Genomic DNA, 22,017 nt, shown 5'->3' with positions numbered 1-22,017 from the left:
CCTGAAGATCAAACCCGCGTCTCTTGCATCTCCTGCATTGGCAGGCAGATTCTTTACCACTGTGCTACCTAGTCTAAAAAACCAGTGTACGTACATCAGTTAAAAACTAATGCTGTTGGGAAAGTGGCACTGATAGATTTCCTCGATGAAGGATTGCCACAAACCTTCAATTTGATTAAAAAAAAAAGACAAAACCAAAAAAAAAAAAATAGCAGTACCTGGGAAGTGCAACAAAGTAAAGCACAGTAAAATGAAGTATACCTGAATTCCCACCAGCAGTACGTGAATTCCAATTTTCCATATCCTTGAAAACATTTACTTTCTGTTTTTTTGATAATAACTATCCTAATGAGCATGAAGTGGTAAATCTTACTGGTTTTCCTTACTGCTTCTCCAATGATTAGTGAGGTTGAGCATCTTTACATGTGCTTGTTGACCATTTTTATATGTTCTTTGGAGAAATAGAAATGTCTGTTGAAAAGCATTGCTGATTTTTTAAAATCATGGTTTTTTTTGGGGGGGTGGTGCACTTTGGTTCTTTACATATTTTGGGTATTTCCCTTTGTCAGAAGATATGATTTGCAAATACTTCCTCACATTTTGTGGGTTGTCTTTTGCTTCTGTTAACAGTGTTATATACAAACATTTTTTATGTAAAAAGTTAAATTTTGATGAAATCGAATTCATCTTTTTTTAAAAATTGTTGTTGCCTGTGGTTTTCATGTGATATCCAAGAAATCACATGATTTTGTTTTCTTCTGAACATTTTATAGTTTTAGTTCTTACATTAGATCTTTGGTTCATTCCGAGTTAATTTTCATATATGGTATAAGATAAGGGTCAACTACATTCTTTTTGCAAGTGGATATCCAGTTATCCTAGTACCATTTATTGAAAAGGTTGTCTTTTCTCCTATTGAATGAGGAGAAATTTATTTGAGGACATTTTTTGCACTAGTGGTTTAGTTTCCCTTCAAATACACACTGACAGTGAAATTTCCCACTTTGTTTTCTTTTTCAAACAGTGTAAAAGCTGTAGTGATTCTGGTATGAGTAACTTTGGTGGTCAGTATTGCTGTAGAATCTTTCGCTGTTTAAGGTGATCAGGCTCTGAATTTTATGGATTTGAAGATATTGCAGTTATGTATTTAGAAACTTAAATAAGTATTGAAGGTAAAGAGAAGATGTTGCTGCTGCTGCTGCTGCTGCTAAGTCGCTTCAGTCGTGTCTGATTCTGTGCGACCCCATAGATGGTTGCCCACCAGGCTCCCCTGTCCCTGGGATTCTCCAGGCAAGAACACTGGAGTGGGTTGCTACTTCCTTCTCCAATGCACGAAAGTGAAAAGTGAAAGTGAAGTCACTCAGTCGTGTCTGACTCTTAGCGATCCCATGGACTACAGCCTACCAGGCTAAGTTAACTTAAATCCCTTAAGTAATCTTGGGAAGAAAAAATTAGTTATGTGTTTTGCAAACTGTGTATGTACTAAGATTTTGCATATATATTTTTTTGTAGAGTCAACTGGACGTACCATTTAAAATTAAAGTTGGCCATATAGGTAAGCTGTCTTTGTTATTTGTATGTCCTCCTGTTAGACATGTAACCAGAATAGTATGTCTAGTATCTCTATAATGTGATATAATGTTTCTGAGCATAAATTAAAAGAATCATGTGTTTTCACCTATATAAAACTTTGTTGTGTAACTTAATGTCTGTTGTGGTCCATATATCCCTGTTGAATACCTGTGAAATACTTTAAAAACATATTTCTAGCTGTACTGGGGCTTCGTTGTTGCAGGCGAGCTTTCCCTAGTTGTGGTGAGTGGGAGCTACTCTCTCGGTGTGCTGTGAGGGCTTCTCATTGCAGCAGTTTCTTTTGTTGTGGAGTACAGGCTCTAGGGCACATGGGCTTCAGTAGTTGTAACATGGGCTTAGTAGTTAGAACTTGTGGGCTCCAGAGTGCAGTGTGGGCTCAGTAGTTTTGGCACACATGCCCAGTTGCCCAGTGGCATGTAGTGTCTTCCTGGACCAGGGATCAAACCAGTGTCCCTTGCATTGCAAGGTGGATTCTTAACCCCTGCCACCAGGGAAGCCCCAATACTTGTGAAATTATACATCTTGTTAAGTGTTGAAATGAGTTGAGATCCAAAGCATTAAAACTAGTGGAGAGCATGACTGTCTCAGTTTCTTAAGTTTCTGACTAGTTATCATTGCTGTATTCTGATTGGCCATGGATAAGTGGTATAAGGAATTGGGTCTGGATCCTCCAGGCAGTTTGGTCAGGAACCAGTCAAAAACCTGGTTTCTGTTCTGTTAGTTTTCTAGGAAACACTATGCTAATTTTGTTGTATTACATTTCTAGTTTTTGTAGTTTACATATACTGGTTGAGCAGAATTACATTGAGCAGAAATTGATTCAAATGTGTTTAATAAAGACATATATGTTTCATTTCTTAAATTATTTCAGTTTATTGTTTTAACTTTGTTGTTTAAACTATTGGTTTACATATTGTGCAAGATTATAGTATTATTATCTGTGACTTAAAAGTAGTAGTATGCAGATAATTTGTGTAGAAGAATTTATATAATGTTATTGCAATGTATTGGTGTCACTTGGAGAATAAGGTGTTTTGAAAGCTTATATAAATTACCTAATGAAAATCTCCACAATTTTGTGCTCTTATAGTTGTTATTAGACCATATGCCAAAGAAGCTTTTTTCATTTACATTGCTAGGACTCTTAATTCTGTTTCTCTTCTTCCTTTTGCCCCCATAATTTAAACACTACTTAGTATAAATAAAATGGGGAAAATGTCACCCATTACTTTTCTACCTAGTATATTTATTTTTGCAAATTTTTATAAGGTTTTTTACATGTGAACATTTTGACTTGTAATCATGGTGTATGTAGGATTTTATATATTTTTAAATTATCATTAATAAAGATTCCTCATAATCCATATTGATTTGACCTCCCTTATTTCTCAATATTGCATATTACAAAATTTGAACAATGTAATCTTATTTCTATTGGTCCAAAAATTTACAGTAAACATTTTCATATACTTTTTGAAAGTATTTTGAAAGTCATTGAATTTTATAACTATGATCATTGTAAATCAGTGTATATAAATTTAACATCTATTCTAGAAAACGATATAAGGACAGTAGGTAGACTTGCTTTCATTTAGTGCCTTCATTATTTCTGTTTTCTCTTTTCTTTTCTGACCATGTTTAAAAATGATGACAGGGTAAATTTTCAGTGTTAATGTAAGGTGGTAGAAAGTACACTGAACTGATACCTAATACATAAGATAATCTTGAGAGTCATTTAAGGTTTCATTTGCATATCTCTATCATAGAAACTGCCATTATTTAATATCATTATTTTTTCTTCTAGACAGTAAGTTTTTTGAGAAGTGGATTTAATTTTAAAATTTTAATATCTTCACTTAGCACAATACTTGGCTTATAGTAGGAACACAGTCTGCTAAATGAAGTACACATTTCCAAATGAGTGATGTAGTGGTGCAACCAGTTTTATAAGAACATATTGTCCCCTTGCCATTAATGGGGGTTGTTAATCTTACTGATTTTTCAAAGTTTTCCTCATTTAAGATGCAGAATTGCATACATATCAAATATACTTACATACATACTTTCAAAGTAATTGTTTTCATGTGGAAGATTTTTAAAGTACCTTCTTATGTATTTTTTCTGATTTTTCTAAATTTTCTATAATAAGAAGCCTGCCCTTCATAAGGAAGGAAAAAATGATTTGGTTTAAAACAAATGCTTAGTGGTACAAATGGTATATTGGTAGTATAGAAATTTAAAATGGTCACTATCTTCTCTGATTTTAAAACTTAGAAAGCTATTCCTCTTTTAGAAGTCAGGTAGTTTATTTTTCTCTAAATTAGTATGGAGAAATCTTTTTCTTGATTTGGCATTTTTAAAAACATGGGTTTTTGGAGTTATATAATACAGTATGTCTAAGTATGTAGTATTGTTTTTCAGTCACTAAGTTGTGTCTGACTCTTTGAGACTCCATGGACTGCAGCACAGGCTTCCCTGTTCTTCACTATCTCCTGGAGTTTGCTCAAATTCATGTCCACTGAGTCGTTGATACCATCTAACCATTTCATCCTCTGCTCCCCTCTTCTCCTTTTGCCTTCAATCTTTCCCAGCATCAGGGTCTTTTCCAGTGAGTTGACTCTTCACATCAGGTAGCCAGAGTATTGGAGCTTTAGCCTCAGCATCAGTCCTTCCAGTGAATATTCAGGACTGATTCCTTTAGGATTGACTGGTCCAGGCAGTCCAAGGGACTCTCAAGTCTTCTCTAGCACCATAATTCAAAAGCATCAATTCTTGGGTGCTCAGCCTTCTTTATGGTTGAACTCTCACATCTATACATCACTTCTGGAAAAACCATAGCTTAGATTATGCTGACCTTTGTTGGTAAAGTGATGTTTTTGGTTTTTAATACACTGTCTAGATTTGTCGTAGGTTTCCTTCTAAGGAGTTAATGCACCAATAATGTATTTAGTAAGTCTTTTCCTTCCCTGATCATGACAACTAATTTTAAATCTAGAGATTCATACTTTCTAAAAATATTTTTAATATTAAAAATTATTGTAGAAGTTTTCTACATATACTAAATACATAAAATACATAAAACTAGAATTAATAGTATAATGAGTCCTTTACATCATATTCTTTAGTTTAAGAAATCTAATGCTTTTAAAATACTTTGCTGTTGGGTTGTAGCAAAATATTTTTATTAGTTGAAATGATTTTCTAATATTGCCCAGGATCCTTGATTATTATCATAGGAATTTATGAGTATATACACTTATGATAATCATACTTATACAAATATCATATATATACAAATATGTACATAGTGTGTAAAATCGCTATAAAATATACTTGTATAAAGTATGTAATCTTCCTTTTTATCGTATAAGAAAAATATTTAGAGATTTTGAATAAGAATTGGTACAAATCAATCTTATTTTATCAAAGATTATTGATTAACGGAAGGATAATACTGATAGGTTTGTGGTACATATCACCACAATAGAAACTTGTAAATATTTAGAACATTTTTTAGTAGATTTTCCAACAATACTAATACAGATAATTTCAAATCATCACTAAAAAGACTTTTAGTTTATTGTTGTAAAATAGCTTTCTATAAAGTTAATGAGCTCGTAAAGTCAAAGACTACTTTGTTATCTCCCTTAGTGCTTGATAGAAAATAGGCTGATAGTAAATCTAGATTGAAAGAATAATATTTTTTCTTTTTTTTCATATAGGTACTCTTAATCTTATAATTCCATGGAAAAACCTTTATACCCAACCAGTTGAAGCTGTATTGGAAGGCGTTTATTTACTCATAGTGCCTTCTTCTAGTAAGTCAAATTTTAAACATTGTCATTTCAATTACTCCTTTTTTTAATGTGAAAAAATCTTTATATTTGATAATTTGTTCAAATAATTTTGGTGAATTTTTTGAGCTTTTTTAATATTTAAATGTGTTATTTTGGTAATATAAAGTAAATTGGTTTTTACCCTCAATTTTTGTGAACTTTGAATTAGTGATTATTTTGCAGGATATTTTTGGAATGAGTATATTTAAATTTAAGGTAATTAAGAGTCTTCCTTTTTTATACTTTCTGCAGGAATAAAATATGATCCTATAAAAGAAGAAAAACAACTCTTTGAAGCAAAGCAACAGGAATTGAAAAGAATAGAAGAAGCAAAACGAAAAGTAGCTGATCAAGGTAAAGATAACAATAAGAATGGTAATAAGAAAAGCAGAAAAGAGCTAAATATTTATTACATTACTATATTATTTTCTTCTGGAAGCACTGAGATTACTTTAAAAATATGATAGTCTTATTACAAGAATTTTAATGTGGTTTCTATGTTTTATCATGTTTATAGAAATTTTACCTTATAGAAATTTACCTTAGTGCAAATAATATTCCAAACTTATAAGGATGAGGTTAGTTTTTTAGTAGTTAATTTCATGAGGTTTTTTTTTTTTTACCTTTCTAGTCTTCTCTTCCTTATTCCACTTTTATCAGTTCTTCACCTTTTGGAGATACTTAGTTTCTTGATATATTTCCAAATCTGTTTACCCTCTGGCGTCACATACATTCCTGTTCAGCTTAGACCAAAATGGTCCATTACTTTAGTCCCCTTCTTTTGTTAGTATTAGAGATGTCCTGCAGAAATCTAACCCCTTTCCACTTATTGCTGTTGATGATAATGGAGTAATGGTAGGAGTTCTTTATATAACCATCAACATCTACACTCCTGTACTCTGACTCTTAACTTTTCCTTCTAGTGAAGCTTTCTCTTTGACATGTAAATATGCCATAGCCTCTCTTATCTTTTAAGCATCAAGTCATGTTCCTATGGTTAGCTTATGCTCCTCCATCCTTTGATGCTAAGCATCTTAGAAGAGTTGTGTGTGTACTGCTCAAAATGTCCTTGCCATTAACTTACTTTTTAAATAAAAAGAAAGCAATAATAAACGATTTACTGGTTGGCAAACAAGTTAAAAAAAGGCATTAAAAAAAGGAGATTTACCACAATTCCTGGCAATACTTCTTATGTTTTCATCTCTATTGTCTTTCATCCATACCCTCATCCTCTTTTTTTTAAAAAATTTTTTATTGTAGTGTTCATATAAAATTTGCCTTCTTAATGACTTTTAAGTAGTTCAGTGGTATTAAATACATTTATTGTATTGCATCCACTATCATCATCTCTCCCCATATCTCTTTTCATCTTGTAAAATTGAAACTTTACACTCGATAGACAATAACACACCCATTCTTTCCCCCTTTACCCCCAGACCCGGGAAAAACTGCAATTTTGCTTTTTGTCTGTTTGGTTTTGACTGTTCTGAGTAATCATGCAAGTGGAATCATATAGTATTTGTATTTTCTTCAGTGGTTTATTTCCCCATGTAAAGTATTATGTCTTCATAATGTCGGACAGGACTGAGTGACTTTACTTTCACTTTATGTCTTCAAGGTTTATCCATGTTGTAGCATTTGTCACAGTTTTCTTTTTAAGGCTGAATAAGATTCCATTGTGTATCTGTGTGTAAAAATTAGTATTTTAGCATCTTTTTGTCTGCTTATTGACCATTTGCTTATCATGGGAAGTCAGATCCCTAGTTTTGATTAGCAGTTGGATGTGGGTCTTAACATTTATTACATAGACCTTTTACTTAGTATGTCCATTTTGGCATGATGGATTTCCTTGTACCTTCACATACATAGTCTCAGAGTCTGGAGCCTGTCAGTTTTATTGTCTCCAGAATAAACATTTGCTTCTTATGGAGTGGGAAAAAGGATAATTGCTTGATCCTGTGGATTGGAAGAGGAAGGATACCTAGAAATCTAACTACTCAATATACAGACTTTAAGCCAATCCTTATATGATCACCTTCTTCTTCCACCTCTTTGCCATTTATATTTTCAGAGGATTCCAGTTACTGAATCTTCCCAGGGTTCTTTTTTTAGCTCATATTGTATTTTATTGGCATCTCAATTTATGGGCATTTGAGATCAAATTTCTTCTTCTGTCATGTTGTCTAAGCCCATCTGCTTTCCAGCTTCTGAATTTTTTAAGCTTTCTCTTATTCTTCTACACTCTTTTCTTTTTGTCTTGGAGATTTATCCATTTTTCCCCTTTTGCCTTCATGGGGTTTTACTGAGGAAGAGAAAAATAGATGCAAACTCATGTTTAATCAGAAGTGCCTCCTAGTTATACTTAAATCTAAAATATAAATGGCCATGCTTAAGATTCATCCATTATACCTGTTATCAGATAGAATTTTGAACTCTTCAACAAAATACTTTGTTGCTCTTATGACTTGAATCTTGTCTACCTTTCCAGCCTTTTACTGACCCCATCCCTTTCATATCTTTTCTGTTCTTTGTTCCAGCCATACTGGCCTATTTGTAGTTTACTGAATGTACCAACTACTCTGTGATCATATCTTACTTCCTGCATTATTCAATATACTTTTGAGAGTTGTCAGCGTTAGGAAGATAGTTCAGGCTGTAAGGTATGGATGAGATTCTCTGCAGCAACAGTATAAAATGAGAAGAGAAACATTTCTAGAACTAAGCCCTAAAGAAAGCCAACATTTAAGGATTGTGTAGAGGAGGAAAACAGCAAAAAAAAAAAAAAAAAGACCAAGAAAGAGTGGTTAGGTAAGTATTACAGTAGGAAATTTGGAGGTTACATTTCGATGGGAAAAGAGTGGTTTGGAAAGTGAAGAATATGTCAGATCCTGCTGATTTATCAGGTATATTGAGGATTAAGAAATAATCATTTTATTTATGACATGGAGGTCCTTGGTTACCTTAGAAATTGCTATTTCGATTTAGTGATGATTGCAGAGAGGAAGCTTTGGTTTCTTCATAGTTGTAAAGTGGTTTGCTAAGAGTAAAAAGAGCAGTGAAAGAATTGTTGGACTTTTGAAGAGTACCAAGAGGAATTTTAAGATGGTTACTCTGGAGTGTGAACAAGTTGATTGGAGAAATGTAGTAAGGTTGTTGGTTAGTTGAAGTTGGTAATGACTAACTTAAAGTAATTGCAGTCTGTTTTGTGGTAATTTTCTTCTCCCCTACTCACCTGGCAAGGCATACACGTTTATATAAAAAGTAGAATTTGGATTTGTGTCGGCTTGGAACTTTATTGACAGAAGAAAAAGGAGAAAAAAGAAAGCAGAAGAGTTTAAAATGTTGGTGAAATAATGTATTAAGGAATCTGAGCTGGGTAAGGAAGTCCGAAAGAAACTAGTTGATAGGGAAAGAAAAATTTAGCATTTAATTGAATAACTAAATTTATAGAGCAGAGGATTTTATTAGGTAGTGGTGGGATTCAACATTTAAAATAAAAAACTCTCATCTTCAAAGAGTTTTTTTCTACTTCTGTTTATTAATTCTAAAGTCCTGTTCAGTATGTTCGTTCACTCATGCTTCCCTTTGATGCAAGTATGAGAATACCTTCATCAGCTTTTCTTTCTCTGAGACTTTCTGGGTCAGCTGAATTAGGAAGTAGTCGGAGAAGGCAATGGCACCCCACTCCGGTGTTCTTGCCTGGAGAATCCCAGGGACGGAGGAGCCTGGTAGGCTGCAGTCCATGGGGTCGCTAAGAGTTGGACACGACTGAAGTGACTTAGCAGCAGCAGGTCATTAGAGGAAAAGATAAATAATAAGTGTATACAGGTGAAATAGGACTAGAAAAAGATCGCTTTCATTGGCATTTTTAAGTGGGGGCAAAAGTGTTAGTAATTAGTGGTTATCAGCATATTAAAAAAAATTAGGAACCTCGATTTTTTATTCTTTCTATTTTCCTAGAAAGTATTGAAGAAGATTGTTTAATCTCATTTTGAAAAATGAAACAAATGAACATCTTTCATTTTTGCTTAAAAGGGGAGAGGGAGAGAATCTTATATCTTCCTATTTTGTGTTTATTAGAGAAGGAGCATATTCAGCTGTTTTATACTTCTATCCACAGACACCTTATGATGATAGTACAAATTTTAAGGGAGATTCTTTCTTTGCTACTGTTTCTGACTCTTCTAATATGATCCTGTTATAATTCTTACCTAATAATCTTACTGTTTTTCATGTCCTTATGTACTCAGGTATACCTACAGAAATTATAAAATTTGATGCCAATAAATTCTACATGATAAGCATTAGTTTGGACAAGAAAGTAGGTTTTGAAAACTGTGTGCATTTAGTCACCCAGGAAAGTCTTTTGGTATATAAGATACTTGGAAAGGAGACTTAATAGTCTAATTACAGATTTCTTTCTTTAAGAAGGTAGCATTTCTGTTATTTCAATACAGATACTCATAGAATGTTTTTTTCATTCATATTAAAAATGAATATTTGCAATTGTAGAAAAACAGCTTGTGGAGAAACAGGACACTTTCACAGAAAAATTAATTACCCAGATCATAAAAAATCTTCAAGTGAAAATTTCCAACATCCATATTCGCTATGAAGATGATGTAAGTATTTTAATAGGTAATAACTGTTTTTATATTTATTTGGCTGTTTATTGACACCTGCTCTGTAGTGGTCAACATATGAGATGCTGGCAAGTGGAGGGATATAGAGCTGAACATGACATGATCTTTATTTTTTATAATTAGTTGTAATTTGCAGTCCTCAGTGCCTTGATTACACTTTTCTAAAATGTTCAAGCATCAGATAATGAAGGAAAATTTCTTTCTTATTATCACCTTTGGTAGATTTAGCAGTTACATGTTTTTAAAATACTTTATACTGTGTTTACTTCCTGGAAAAAGCAATGGTTTAGGAATCATTAGTTAGACTTAACTAATTGTTTGATTTCAAATAGATCATATATTGTATCTCAAACACATCATTGTTGGCTTCTCACAGCTCTGTTGTGAGGGTCAATCTCATTTTTAATAAACTTCTTTTTTGTAGATTGAAAAAGAGTATTTTTTTGTTCAGTTGCTAAGTCATGTCTCTTTGTGATCCCATGGACTGCGGCAACATTATATTGATACATTATTATTGTACCACACTAATACATTGGTACTTTATATGTAGTTAGGAAAAATGTAGAAATAAAAATTATTCCAGAAACTAGGAAAATGTTTATGAATGTTTGAAATAGCTTACTTACCAGAAAGTGAACTTTTTCTACAATATAAATTTTGTCCATCTACTAAAAATCTGAGTAAAATTTACTCTCCTTCCTCTTTAGGTCACAAATCGAGAAAACCCTCTGTCATTTGGTATTTCCCTTCAGAATCTCAGCATGCAGGTACTTGGTTTAAAAAAAATTTTAACCATATTTAGTTTTGTAGTATAGTTAATTAAATTACTAATAACTACTTAATGTATGCCAGCATCAGGAGTAGGTATCTATATAGAATTCATACAGAAAGTACATAGACTGGATTGAAACTGGGGGTAGGTAGTTTCATATTTAAAAAATGGTTGATAATCAAATTTAGTTTCATATGTGAGAGACTATTTGCCAATTATGATATTTCATACTTATTTTACTTTAAAAAATCCATTCTGAATTTTAAATGCATAAGTACAAAATAAAAGTAATGTTTCATTTCAAAATCTTTGATTAGTTGTGGAAAGTATACAGAATCAAATCATTTCATCATCACTATTACTAGTAATTGTGGCATACTTTCTTCCTGTTTAGTTTTTTAATTAAGAAACTTTAAAACTGTAGGAGAACATAAGAATTAAGAGACACTTGCTTGTATCCAGAATGGATGATAGTTAAGTTTGTCATTTAGTTTAAATTTTAAATACTTTTAAAGAATAAGCTGTTATGAATAAAGTTTAAATTCCTTTTGTATTCTGCTCCACTCTTCTCTCCCACCCAAGAGGTAAACATCTTACATTTTTAAACTTTACACTGTATATCCATTAAAAATGTGTAGTATTTGGTAGATTTTTAAAAGTTCATGTAAATGTTACATGATTCTTCTGAGTTTCCTTTTTTGCTACACATTGTTTGTGACGTGTTTATTGCCACATGTAGTTTAATTGATTCAGTTCAGCTGCTGTATAGTATTTCATTATATGCTTTTGTTTTTTATGTTCATTCAGTTTTTGTGTATGGTTTTTAAAATTTGGATCTACCTCAAACAGGAAAAGAGAAAAGTCAAGTGAAAAGTTACTCAATAAAGTTGGGTGAGGTAAACTGTCAAATGCTATTGTAACAGTGAAAAATAAGGTTGGAAAATTAGCCATTGGATCTGGCATTGTGAAGGTGATTGGTAACAGTGTCAGCAGTGGTTTTCACCACTGGTTTTGGAGGTATTTGGAAACTTGTCCCCCACCCAAGCCATACTCAATTGCAAACTCAGGCTGAGACCCAGCTGTTTTGTTTAAAAATCCCTCCAGGTCATCCTAATTGCATGATAAAATTTGAGCACCACTGTTCCAGTCCATTTAGTTCTCTAGAAAAAATGAAAACCATCTTATAAATATAAGCATTTGATAGCAATTTATTGCTTTTAAAGTCTATAATTTTGTCAAAATAGTTTATAATCCCTGTGTAATCTGACCCTAGGTAGGACACCTGATTTTACCTCTTTTCTATGTTTTGAATATGTTCTTGGGCCGTATTGGGCTACTTCAGTTCTTTGAACATACCATACATTCAGATATCTTCCTACCATGAATCATATTCCCTACTAAATTTAGAATTGATAACTTCCATTAATGTGTCACTTAGTAGGTTATGTATCACTTTCACCATCACATACCTGAAATTGAGGCTCCTACTGTGGAGTCTTTAGTTATGGACTTTATTCTCCCAGAGTACTGCGTATTTAACCTCCGTAATGGCACTTAACCAGTTTGTAGTTTGCTTTCTAGTTTGTTTTTCACCAGGCAATGGGATTCTTGAATACAGAATATTCAGTTAATATTCTTTGACTAAATGTTATGTTTTCAAGGACATTTTAATGGTAGATTGGTCTAGGGCAGGATAGATTCTGTTTATCACTCTGCCATTTCACATGCAAGTGACAGTTTTTACTGCTTCTTTTTTTCCTTTTCAGACAACTGATCAATACTGGATTCCATGTTTACATGATGAAACTGAGAAATTATTTCGTAAGGTAAAATAAACAATGTTTATTTTTGACAAAACAAAAAATACTATGTTTTGTCAGTCAATGGGCTTGACAAAAGATACTTTTAAGACAAGTGATAATACATAGATAAGGATTTTTATGAATTGTATTGACTTAAGTGTTATATGACCAATTATTTGAGACTTCTGAAAAAGCATGTGCTAAAGAATCTTCATTGAAAATGAGGCTTATAATAAATTTGATTTATTTTCAGTTAATCCGATTGGATAACCTTTTTGCCTATTGGAATGTGAAGACTCAGTTGTTTTATCTTAGTAATTATGATGAATCAGTGGTAAGTAAATTTTTTTGATACGTGCATATATATCTTTGGTATCATATTTTGCATAGTTTTATTCTTTGTCATTTATCTAACATACTGTAGATAATATGTTAGTCAGTGGTCCTTTTTTTCCTAGGCAAAAATCCATTAAAATTTCCAGCAGTAGGTGAATATATATGTTTGTACATAGACATATATAAACATACCTTTTTGGTATAACTGATATGAAACATTTGTTAGTTACGTCTGCAACATAATGTTTTGATATTTGTATATATTGCAAAATGATCAACACAATAAGTCTAGTTAATCCATCACCATATGTAATTATACAGTTGTTTTTCTTGTGATAAGAACTTGCAAGATTTACTCATAACAACTTTTGAATATGCAACACAGTATTATTAATGATAGTCACCATGCTGTATAATTACATCTCCATGAGTTAATAAATATTATTTTATAACTGAAAGTTTGGACTTCTTGACTCCCTTTGTCAATTTTTTTCCCTTCCTATCAGTACCTCCCTCCCCACTTCCCTGCAACCATCGATCTGTTCTCTATGTTATTTTTTCTTCTAAATTCCACATAAAAGCAAGATATGTTTGTTTTTCTGTCTTTAAGCTATTTCACTTAGTGTAATGCCTCAAGGTCCATTTGTGTTGTCCCAATGGCAAGATTTCACTTTAGTGTGTGTGTGTGTGTATAAAACGTTTTCTTCGTTCACTCTTGATGGATATTTATGTTATTTCTATATCTTGGTTATTATGAATAATGCTGCAGTGAACATGGAGTGCAGATATGCTTTCAAGTTGGATGTTTATTTTCTTCTCAGAAGTGGAGCTGTCGGGTTATATGATAGTTCCGTTTTTTAATTGTTTGAGGTCCTTCCATATTGTCCATAGGGTCTGCACCAATTTGCATCCCACCAACAGAGCAGAAGGGTTTTCTTTTCTCCACATTTTCACCAACATTTATAATTTTTTTGGTTTTTGATAATAGCTATTCTAACAAGCGTAAGGTGGTATTTCATTGTGTTTTGGTTTACATTTCTCTAATGATTAGGGATGATGAGCATCTTTCCATGTATCTGTTAGCCATCTGTACTTCTATTTTGAAATTTTTAATTGGGTTGTTTGAGTTTTTTTGCTTTTGAGTTATATGGGTTCACTATATATTTCAGATATTAGCTCCTTATCAGATATAATATTTTCATATATTTTCTTTCATCCATAGGTTTCCTTTTCGTGTATTTGATAGTTTTCTTTGCTGTGCAAAAGCTATTAATTTGATGTAGTCAGTTTGATTATTTTTGCTTTTGTTGCTTTTGCTGTTAAATCTAAAAACTTATTGCTAAAACTGATGTCAGGGAGCTTACCACCTATTTTCTTCTGGAGTTTTTATGGTTTCAGGCCTTATGTTCAAGTCTTTAATCCATTTTGAGTTATTTTCATTTATCGTGTAAGGTAGTCAGATTTCATTCTCAAATAGCTGTCAAGTTTTCTCAAAACCACTTATTGAAGAGAGTGTCCTTTTCCCATTGTATGTTCTTGACTCCTTGGTCATAAGTTGTAACTGACTCTGTATGTTGTTGTTCAGTTGCTAAGTTGTGTCTGACTCTTTGCAACTCCATGTGCTGCAGCGTGTCAGGCTTTCCTGCCCTTCACTATATCCCAGACTTTGCTCAAACTCATGTCTGTTGAATTGGTGATGCCATCCAACCATCTTATCCTCTCTTACTCACTCCTCCTCCTGCCCTCAATCTTTCCCAGCATCAGGATCTTTTCTAATGAGTCAACGTGTCACATCAGGTGACCAAAGTATTGGAGCTTCAACTTCAGCCATCAGTCCTTCCAATGAATATTCAGGGTTGATTTCCTTTAGGATTGACTGGTTTGATCTCCTTGCTGTCCAAGGGACGCTCAGGAGTCTTTTCCAGCACCACAGTTAGAAACCATCAATTCTTTAGCTTTCAGCCTTCCTTATGGTCCACCTCTCACAACTGTACATTGTGTACAACTGGGAAAACCATAGCTTTGACTATATGGACCTTTGTTGGCAAAGTGAGGTCTCTGCTTTTTAATATGCTGTCTCGGTTTGTCATGACTTTTCTTCCAAGGAGCAAGCGTCTTTTAATTTCATGGCTGCAGTCACTTTCTGCAGTGATTTTTGGACCATATATGCATGGGTTTATTTCTGAGTTGTCTGTTCTGGTCTGTTGATCTGTGTGTCTGTTTGTGTGACAGATACTAATACTGTTAGCTTTGTAATATAGTTAGATATCAGGGAAGATGACAACTCCAGCTTTGTTCTTTCTCAGGATTGCTTTGGCTATTTGGGTTCTTTTGTGGTTCCATATGAATTTTAATATTGTTTTTTCTGTGAGAAATGCTGTTGGTATTTTGATGGAGATTGCAACATATCTGCAGATTGCTTTGGGTAATATGAATCTTTAACAGTATTACTTATTCTAATTCATGAGCATGAAATATCTTTCCATTAGTTAGTGTCCTTTTTATTTTTGTTCCTCAGTGCCTTGTCGTTTTCAGGGTACAAGCCTTTTACCTCCATGGTGAAGTGTATTCTTACATTTTAATGCAATTGTAAATGGAATTGTTATTTTTTCTTTCTGATAGTTTGTTATTAGTGTACAGAAATACCACAGATTTCTGTATATTGATTTTTGTATCCTGCAACTTTAATTCATTATTAGTTTTAGCAGTTTTTGGTGGAGACTTCAGGGTTTTCCATATATTATTATGTCATTTGCAAATAGTGAAAGTTTACTTCTTCCTTTCCAACTTGTATGCTTTATTTATTTTTCTTACCTAATTTCTCTGGCTAGGACTTCTAATACTGTGTCGAATAAAAGTGGTAAAAATGAGCATCTTTGTCTTGTTCCTGATCTTAGAAGAGAAGCCTTCAGCTTTTCACCCTTGAGTATGATGATAGTTGTGGGCTTGTCATCTCTGACCTTCATTATATTGAGATATGTTACTTTTGTACCCACTTTGTTTTGTCTTAAAGAGATGTTGAATTTTATGAAATTTTGTGTATGTGCTTGTATGCAAATATATATAAATACATTCCTATCTTAATAATTTCTAGAGCCTTCTTACATAATAGTAGTTTGATGAAATAGTATTTAGTCACTTTAATATTTTCTTAGCTATACTCTCCTAAGTTTGAGTTATTTTTTAAAATTGCTTTTAAACATTTTTGCATATACTAGTATTAGCATGAATATAAGTAATATCAATTTGACTTTTAATAGAGCAGCCTGAGGAATGGCATTGTTGATGAAAATATTGTTCCAGAAGGTTATGATTTTGGTAAGTAAATTTCATAAGATAAATGTACAATTTAATCAGTATAAATTTGAAATGAATATTGTTGATGTCACTGTGGTATTTCATGTTGATTTTCTCATAAAATTAAATGTATTTCTAATATATACACAAAAGCAAAATACTTTGCTGTATCATGTGTGTTGATGATTCTCAAATATATCAGTTTAATTTTGACTTATTTCGCCTTTACCCTACTGTCATTTCTGGCTGTTTCATTCAGAGTCTGATGAAGAGACAGGAAGCACATAGTAATTTGAGAACGGAAAGTATTTATGAAGAATTACTAAATATAAGAGGGTATTAGAGTAACAAGGGATTGGCTAACAAAGTGTAGAGAGAACACTAAGGAATGCAAGAATAGTATGGGATTGGCCAAAATGTTTGTTTAAATTTTTCTGTAGCATCTTACGGAAAGATCTGAGTGAACTTTTTGGCCATCCCAATAGCTAGAAGAAACAGCCTTTACCCTGGGAGTTAGGTGGAGTGCCCAAAGAAGTGTGTCTGTCTCCTTCAACACTGAGATCTAGAACTTGTTGGAGAGGGGATTGCTGTGGGTCACTGACTGGCAGGGGAGTCCCTGATGCCCTATTGGTAAAACTTGTAAATTACCCTGAAGGAACTTTTGGGAAATTGACCCACTAGGAAGTCTTGTGGAGAGTTGTCTCCAGAAGGTACTCTACTCTAAAACCTCCTGAGCAATGTATTAAGAGAATTTGCTGGCTCTTGGGTGGTGCTGTGTGCTGCAGGAGTCTAGTGCTGAAGATATCTGTTGTGCTGCAGGACCTGGACACTGGAGAAGCCATTTTCTTTAAGAGCTGTGTATTGGAACCATGGCACAGCAAGAGTCTGCTGAATGAGCACAGTAGTACCACAAAGCATAACTCCTTCCCCCCTGCAATATCTCTCCCATGTCCTCTCAGTTCATTTTAGTCGCTCAGTCATGTCCGACTCTTTGCGACCCCATGAACTGCAGCACACCAGGCCCCCCTCTCCATCATCAACTCTCAGAGTTCACCCAAGCTCGTGTCCATCGAGTTGGTGATGCCATCCAGCCATCTCATCCTCTGTCGTCCCCTTCTCCTCCTGCCCCCAATCCCTCCCAGCATAAGGGTCTTTTCTAGTGAGTCAACTATTCGCATGAGGTGGCGAAAGTATTAGAGTTTCAGCTTTAGCATCATTCCTTCCAAAGAACACCCAGGACTGGTCTCCTTTAGAATGGACTGGTTGGATCTCCTTGCAGTCCAAGGGACTCTCAAGAGTCTTCTCCAACACCACAGTTCAAAAGCATCAATTCCTCGGCGCTCAGCTTTCGTCACAGTCCAACTCTCACATCCATACATGACCACTGGAAAAACCATAGCCTTGACTAGATGGACCTTTGTGGCAAAGTAATGTCTCTGCTTTTGAATATGCTATCTAGGTTGGTCATAACTTTCCTTCCAAGGAGTAAGCGTCTTTTGATTTCATGGCTGCAGTCACCATCTGCAGTGATTTTGGAGCCCCCCAAAAATAAAGTCTGACACTGTTTCCACTGTTTCCCCACCTATTTGCCATGAAGTGATGGGACCAGATGCCATGATCTTCATTTTCTGAATGTTGAGTTTTAAGCCAACTTTTTCACTCTCCACTTTCACTTTCATCTACCTGTTTTGCCTTTTAGAGTGTGTTCCTGCTTCTTAGGGTTATTTATTTATTTTTTTTTTGAGGGGGAGTGCAGTTAGCTTGCAAAAAGCAATTGTATTTATTGTACTTGCAAAAAGCAATATGGGTTATAGATAAAGGCAAAAGACTCCTCAAGACTAAGTGATAATTCATCTGATCAAGTTATAGCAGTATGGAAATTGGAAACTGGAAAGGGTATAGAAGAAATGAAAATGAGCATTTTCAGCTTGATTCCTCTAGCACTTTGTGACTTGGAAAAAGAACTCATTATTTTAAAATAATTTTTAAAAATTTGTGTTATTTTTCAGTATTTCGCCCCATATCTGCCAATGCCAAACTTCAGATGAATCGCAGATCGGATTTTGACTTTTCTGCCCCCAAAATAGACCTGGATGTTGAGTTACATGACATAACAATTCAACTTAATAAACCACAGGTGATTTTTTTAATGAAATTTTAAATTGTAGGTTATAGTTTGATAAAAGCAGAGCTAAGATTTTAAATGTTAAGATTCATAATGGTATATAATAAACATTACCTTAAATAAGCTAGTAATTTAATTTTTATCTTTGACAATTAAACAAAAAATCTTAAAGATTTAATTTTTTCATTCTTCAGTATTTCAGTTTTATGGAACTTCTTGAATCGGTTGATATGATGACGCAAAATGTACCATATAGGAAATTCAAACCTGATGTACCTCTTCGTTACCATGCCAAAGAATGGTAATATGCTTTAAACTTTTAAAATTGAAGTATAATCGCCATAATGGTTAGATATTTGTACATACTGAGAAAGGATCACCACAATAAGTCCTTAACGTCCAGTACCACACATAGATAGCAAAACTATTTTTCTTGTTATAAGAACTTTTAATATCTGCTCTCTTAGCAACTTTCAAATATGCCATACAGTATTATAAGCTGTAGTCAAAATGCTGTACATTATATGCCCAGACTTATTTATCACTGGAAGTTTTTTGGACCCACTTCACCCATTTTACCCATCCCCCACCCACTCCTTTTGTCTCTCACCAGTCTATTCTCTGTATCTATGAGATCATTAAAAAAAAAAAAAACTTTATATAAGTGAATGCTACAGTATTTGTCTTTCTCTCACTTATTTCGTTTAGCATAATGCCCATCATCGTTCATTCATGTTGTAACAAATGCCAAGATTTTATTCCATTTTTATGGCTAAATAACATTTGCATGTGTGTGTGTGTGTTTGTATGTGTATACTTTATCCTTTCATCCATCTATGGACAGTTGGTTGTTTCCATATCTTGGCTCCTATAAACAATACTGCGGTGAACACGTGGTTGCATATATCTTTTTGAGTTAGTGTTTTCATTTTCTTCACATAAATACCCAGAAGTGGAATTGCTCAGTGAAATTTTTTTTAGCACATTATTTATTGCCCAGGGAATTTTTGCAGATACTAATGTCCGTGGCATTAATATGTCTCCAATTGTATTAAAAAATGACAGCATGAAAGTGAATTTCTTGAATTTTTAAGAATTTTAAGATACTCTCTTTAAAGGCTGATACAAGCTATATTATGATATTTGGCCTGAAACACTTGTAGTGGCTTTTGCTTATTATACTAGTAAAATTGACTTAATTATTATTAATCCTTTATTATTATAAAGGATTCTTTATAATGAATTTACAACTGGAAATACTAGCATTCTATTCATTTACTGTATTTCTGAAATTACTAAAAAAACATGTCTTTTTCAACTATGTCTTTTTTTAGTTTTCAAACTTTGGTATCAGAACACTATTATAAATCTGAAAAAATTATGGGAATCTGTAAAGTGCAGCCCCTTTTAAAAATTCTGAAGTAGTCTTATTTTTTTAGTTATTAAGGTCTTAACCTAGGTTTTCAAAGTTGCAGTTACTTTTTCAGTTGACTATTTTAATTACTATTCAGGTGGCTAAAGGGCTAGTTGCCAATTAATACTTTAATAGTTTTTTGGTAGAACTGTGTTATAACAAAATTCTGTAATTTTGCTTATTTTCATTTAGGAAAAAGATAAGGCTAAATATGTGTTCTTAATTACTAATAGGGTTGGTAAGAAGCAAATGCTAGATAATATTTTCACAGTCTCTGTATTACGTATGTTGTTAGAACAGAAGTGATGTCAGTTGTATTTCATACTGTTGGTTTGAGGGTGTTTTTAAGGGGAGAGTTTTTGTTTTTATTTTTTAACTAGGTGGGCTTATGCTATACATGGTATCCTTGAAGTAAACATTCGCCCCCACTTACGGATGTGGTCCTGGAAGCATATTAGAGAACATAGGCAAAAAATGAAGCAATATAAAGAACTGTATAAAAAAAAGCTAACAAGTAAGAAGCCATCTGGTGAACTTCTCAACTCTTTGGAGGTTAGTGTTATAAAAATTTGTTGAATATTTTGTAATACTTAAGTCCTCAGTCTTTAGTGATTAACACTTCCTACTTATTTGTTCTAATTTTGACTGGTCATTCTCTGTCTCTTTTACTTAGACTTTTTCATACTCCTTAACTTCAGTTGGATGATAGAAACTCTGGTGATCATTTGGAATTTGAGATTCTTCTCAATCTGGAGAGATTTGGGTTTATGAAAATAGTAACTTGAAGCCTCACATTATTATGACATTTATAAACTTCAGAATCCTAGAAAGTATTTGCTACATTGATTCCAGTCTTCTCTGTGTTGGTTTCAAAGCCAAATTTCCAAGCTGACATGTACAAGCATTGCTTCTCAGAATTTAAGAGAAATATCATATTGATGGATGACTTATTTTCAATTTCCCATATTTAGTGCAGCAGTTTGATAGAGCATATATGAAAATTATCTATATAAAGTTATGTAAACACATTTTATTTATATTTTTAGGATTTGGAAAAGACTTTGGATGTGTTTAATATAACTGTGGCAAGACAACAGGCGGAAGTTGAGGTAATTCCAGATTGTCTTTCAATTAGTATAAAATAAATCTATAATTTATATAGAATTTATTGGTATTGTGCTGTATTATACTATTTCCTAAAAGGGGTTCTAATTTGCTTATTTGTATTATAAGAATAGTGGCAGAAAGTGAAGAGGAACTAAAGAACTTCTTGATGAGGGTGAAAGAGAGTGAAAAAGCTGGCTTGAAACTCAACATTCAAAACACTAAAACCATAGCATCCAATCCCATCACTTCATGGCAAATAGACAGGGAAAAAGTGGAAACAGTGGCAGATTTTATTTTCTTTGGCTCCAAAATCACCAGTGATGGTGACTGCAGCTAAAAAATTAAAAGATACTTGCAGTTTGGAAGAAAAGCTATGACAAACTTAGACAGCGTATTAAAAACCAGAGACGTCAAGCTCTGCTGACAAAGGTTCATATAGTCAGAGCTATGGTTTTCCCAGTAGTCATGTATGGATGTGAGAGTTGGACCGTAAAGAAGACTGAGCACCAGATAATTTATGCTTTCTCAGTGTGGTGCTGGAGAAGACTCTTGAGAGTCTCTTGGAGAGCAAGGAGCTCAAACCAGTCGATCCTAAAGGAAATCAACCCTGAATATTCATTGGAAGGACTGATGCTAAAACTCCAATACTTGGGCCACCTGATGCAGAGAGCCAACTCATTGGAAAACACCCTGTTTGATGCTGGGAAAGACTAAGAGCTGGAGGAGAAAGGGGGAGACAAAGGATGAGATGTTTGGATGGCATCACTGATTCAGTGAACAAGAATTTGAGCAAACTCCAGGATATAGTGAAGGACAGACGGGGAAGGCTGGCACGCTGCAGTCCATGGGGTCACAGAGTCGGACATGACTTAGTGTCTGAACAAAAACACCATATTACAAGAAAATTTGATGTATTCTTTTGCGACATCTATTTAAACCATCTATTTGCCACATCTATTCAAGACAGTTTCAGTGGGGGAAAAAAGTTCTTTCTCAGTGATTGGGCTTAAAGGTGAAAAGCCAATTCCCCACCCCCCGCCCCCCGCCCATTATTATTGCTTGTAAGACCATGTGCTAATAAGTACCAGATAA

General features: G+C 33.7%; 1 protein-coding gene across 3 annotated transcripts in view; it reads left to right on the top strand.

The window, feature by feature from the left end:
• Positions 1-22,017, top strand: part of VPS13A (vacuolar protein sorting 13 homolog A) — a 283,496-nt gene that overhangs the window by 27,560 nt on the left and 233,919 nt on the right. For all 3 annotated transcript variants that reach the window (XM_005892982.2, XM_005892984.3, XM_005892985.2), the window contains exons 3-14: positions 1,513-1,555; positions 5,316-5,411; positions 5,682-5,783; positions 9,942-10,051; positions 10,780-10,839; positions 12,611-12,670; positions 12,900-12,980; positions 16,243-16,300; positions 18,289-18,416; positions 18,599-18,705; positions 20,199-20,370; positions 20,865-20,927. In XM_005892982.2, coding sequence (XP_005893044.1) covers positions 1,513-1,555; positions 5,316-5,411; positions 5,682-5,783; positions 9,942-10,051; positions 10,780-10,839; positions 12,611-12,670; positions 12,900-12,980; positions 16,243-16,300; positions 18,289-18,416; positions 18,599-18,705; positions 20,199-20,370; positions 20,865-20,927 — 1,080 coding nt within the window. The remainder of the gene's footprint in view (positions 1-1,512; positions 1,556-5,315; positions 5,412-5,681; positions 5,784-9,941; positions 10,052-10,779; positions 10,840-12,610; positions 12,671-12,899; positions 12,981-16,242; positions 16,301-18,288; positions 18,417-18,598; positions 18,706-20,198; positions 20,371-20,864; positions 20,928-22,017) is intronic.

This window comes from Bos mutus, chromosome 8, assembly GCF_027580195.1.
Source record: "Bos mutus isolate GX-2022 chromosome 8, NWIPB_WYAK_1.1, whole genome shotgun sequence".
Lineage (NCBI taxonomy): Eukaryota > Metazoa > Chordata > Mammalia > Artiodactyla > Bovidae > Bos > Bos mutus.
The sequence above is the reverse complement of the archived record's forward strand: the minus strand, read 5'-3'. Positions and strand labels throughout refer to the sequence as shown.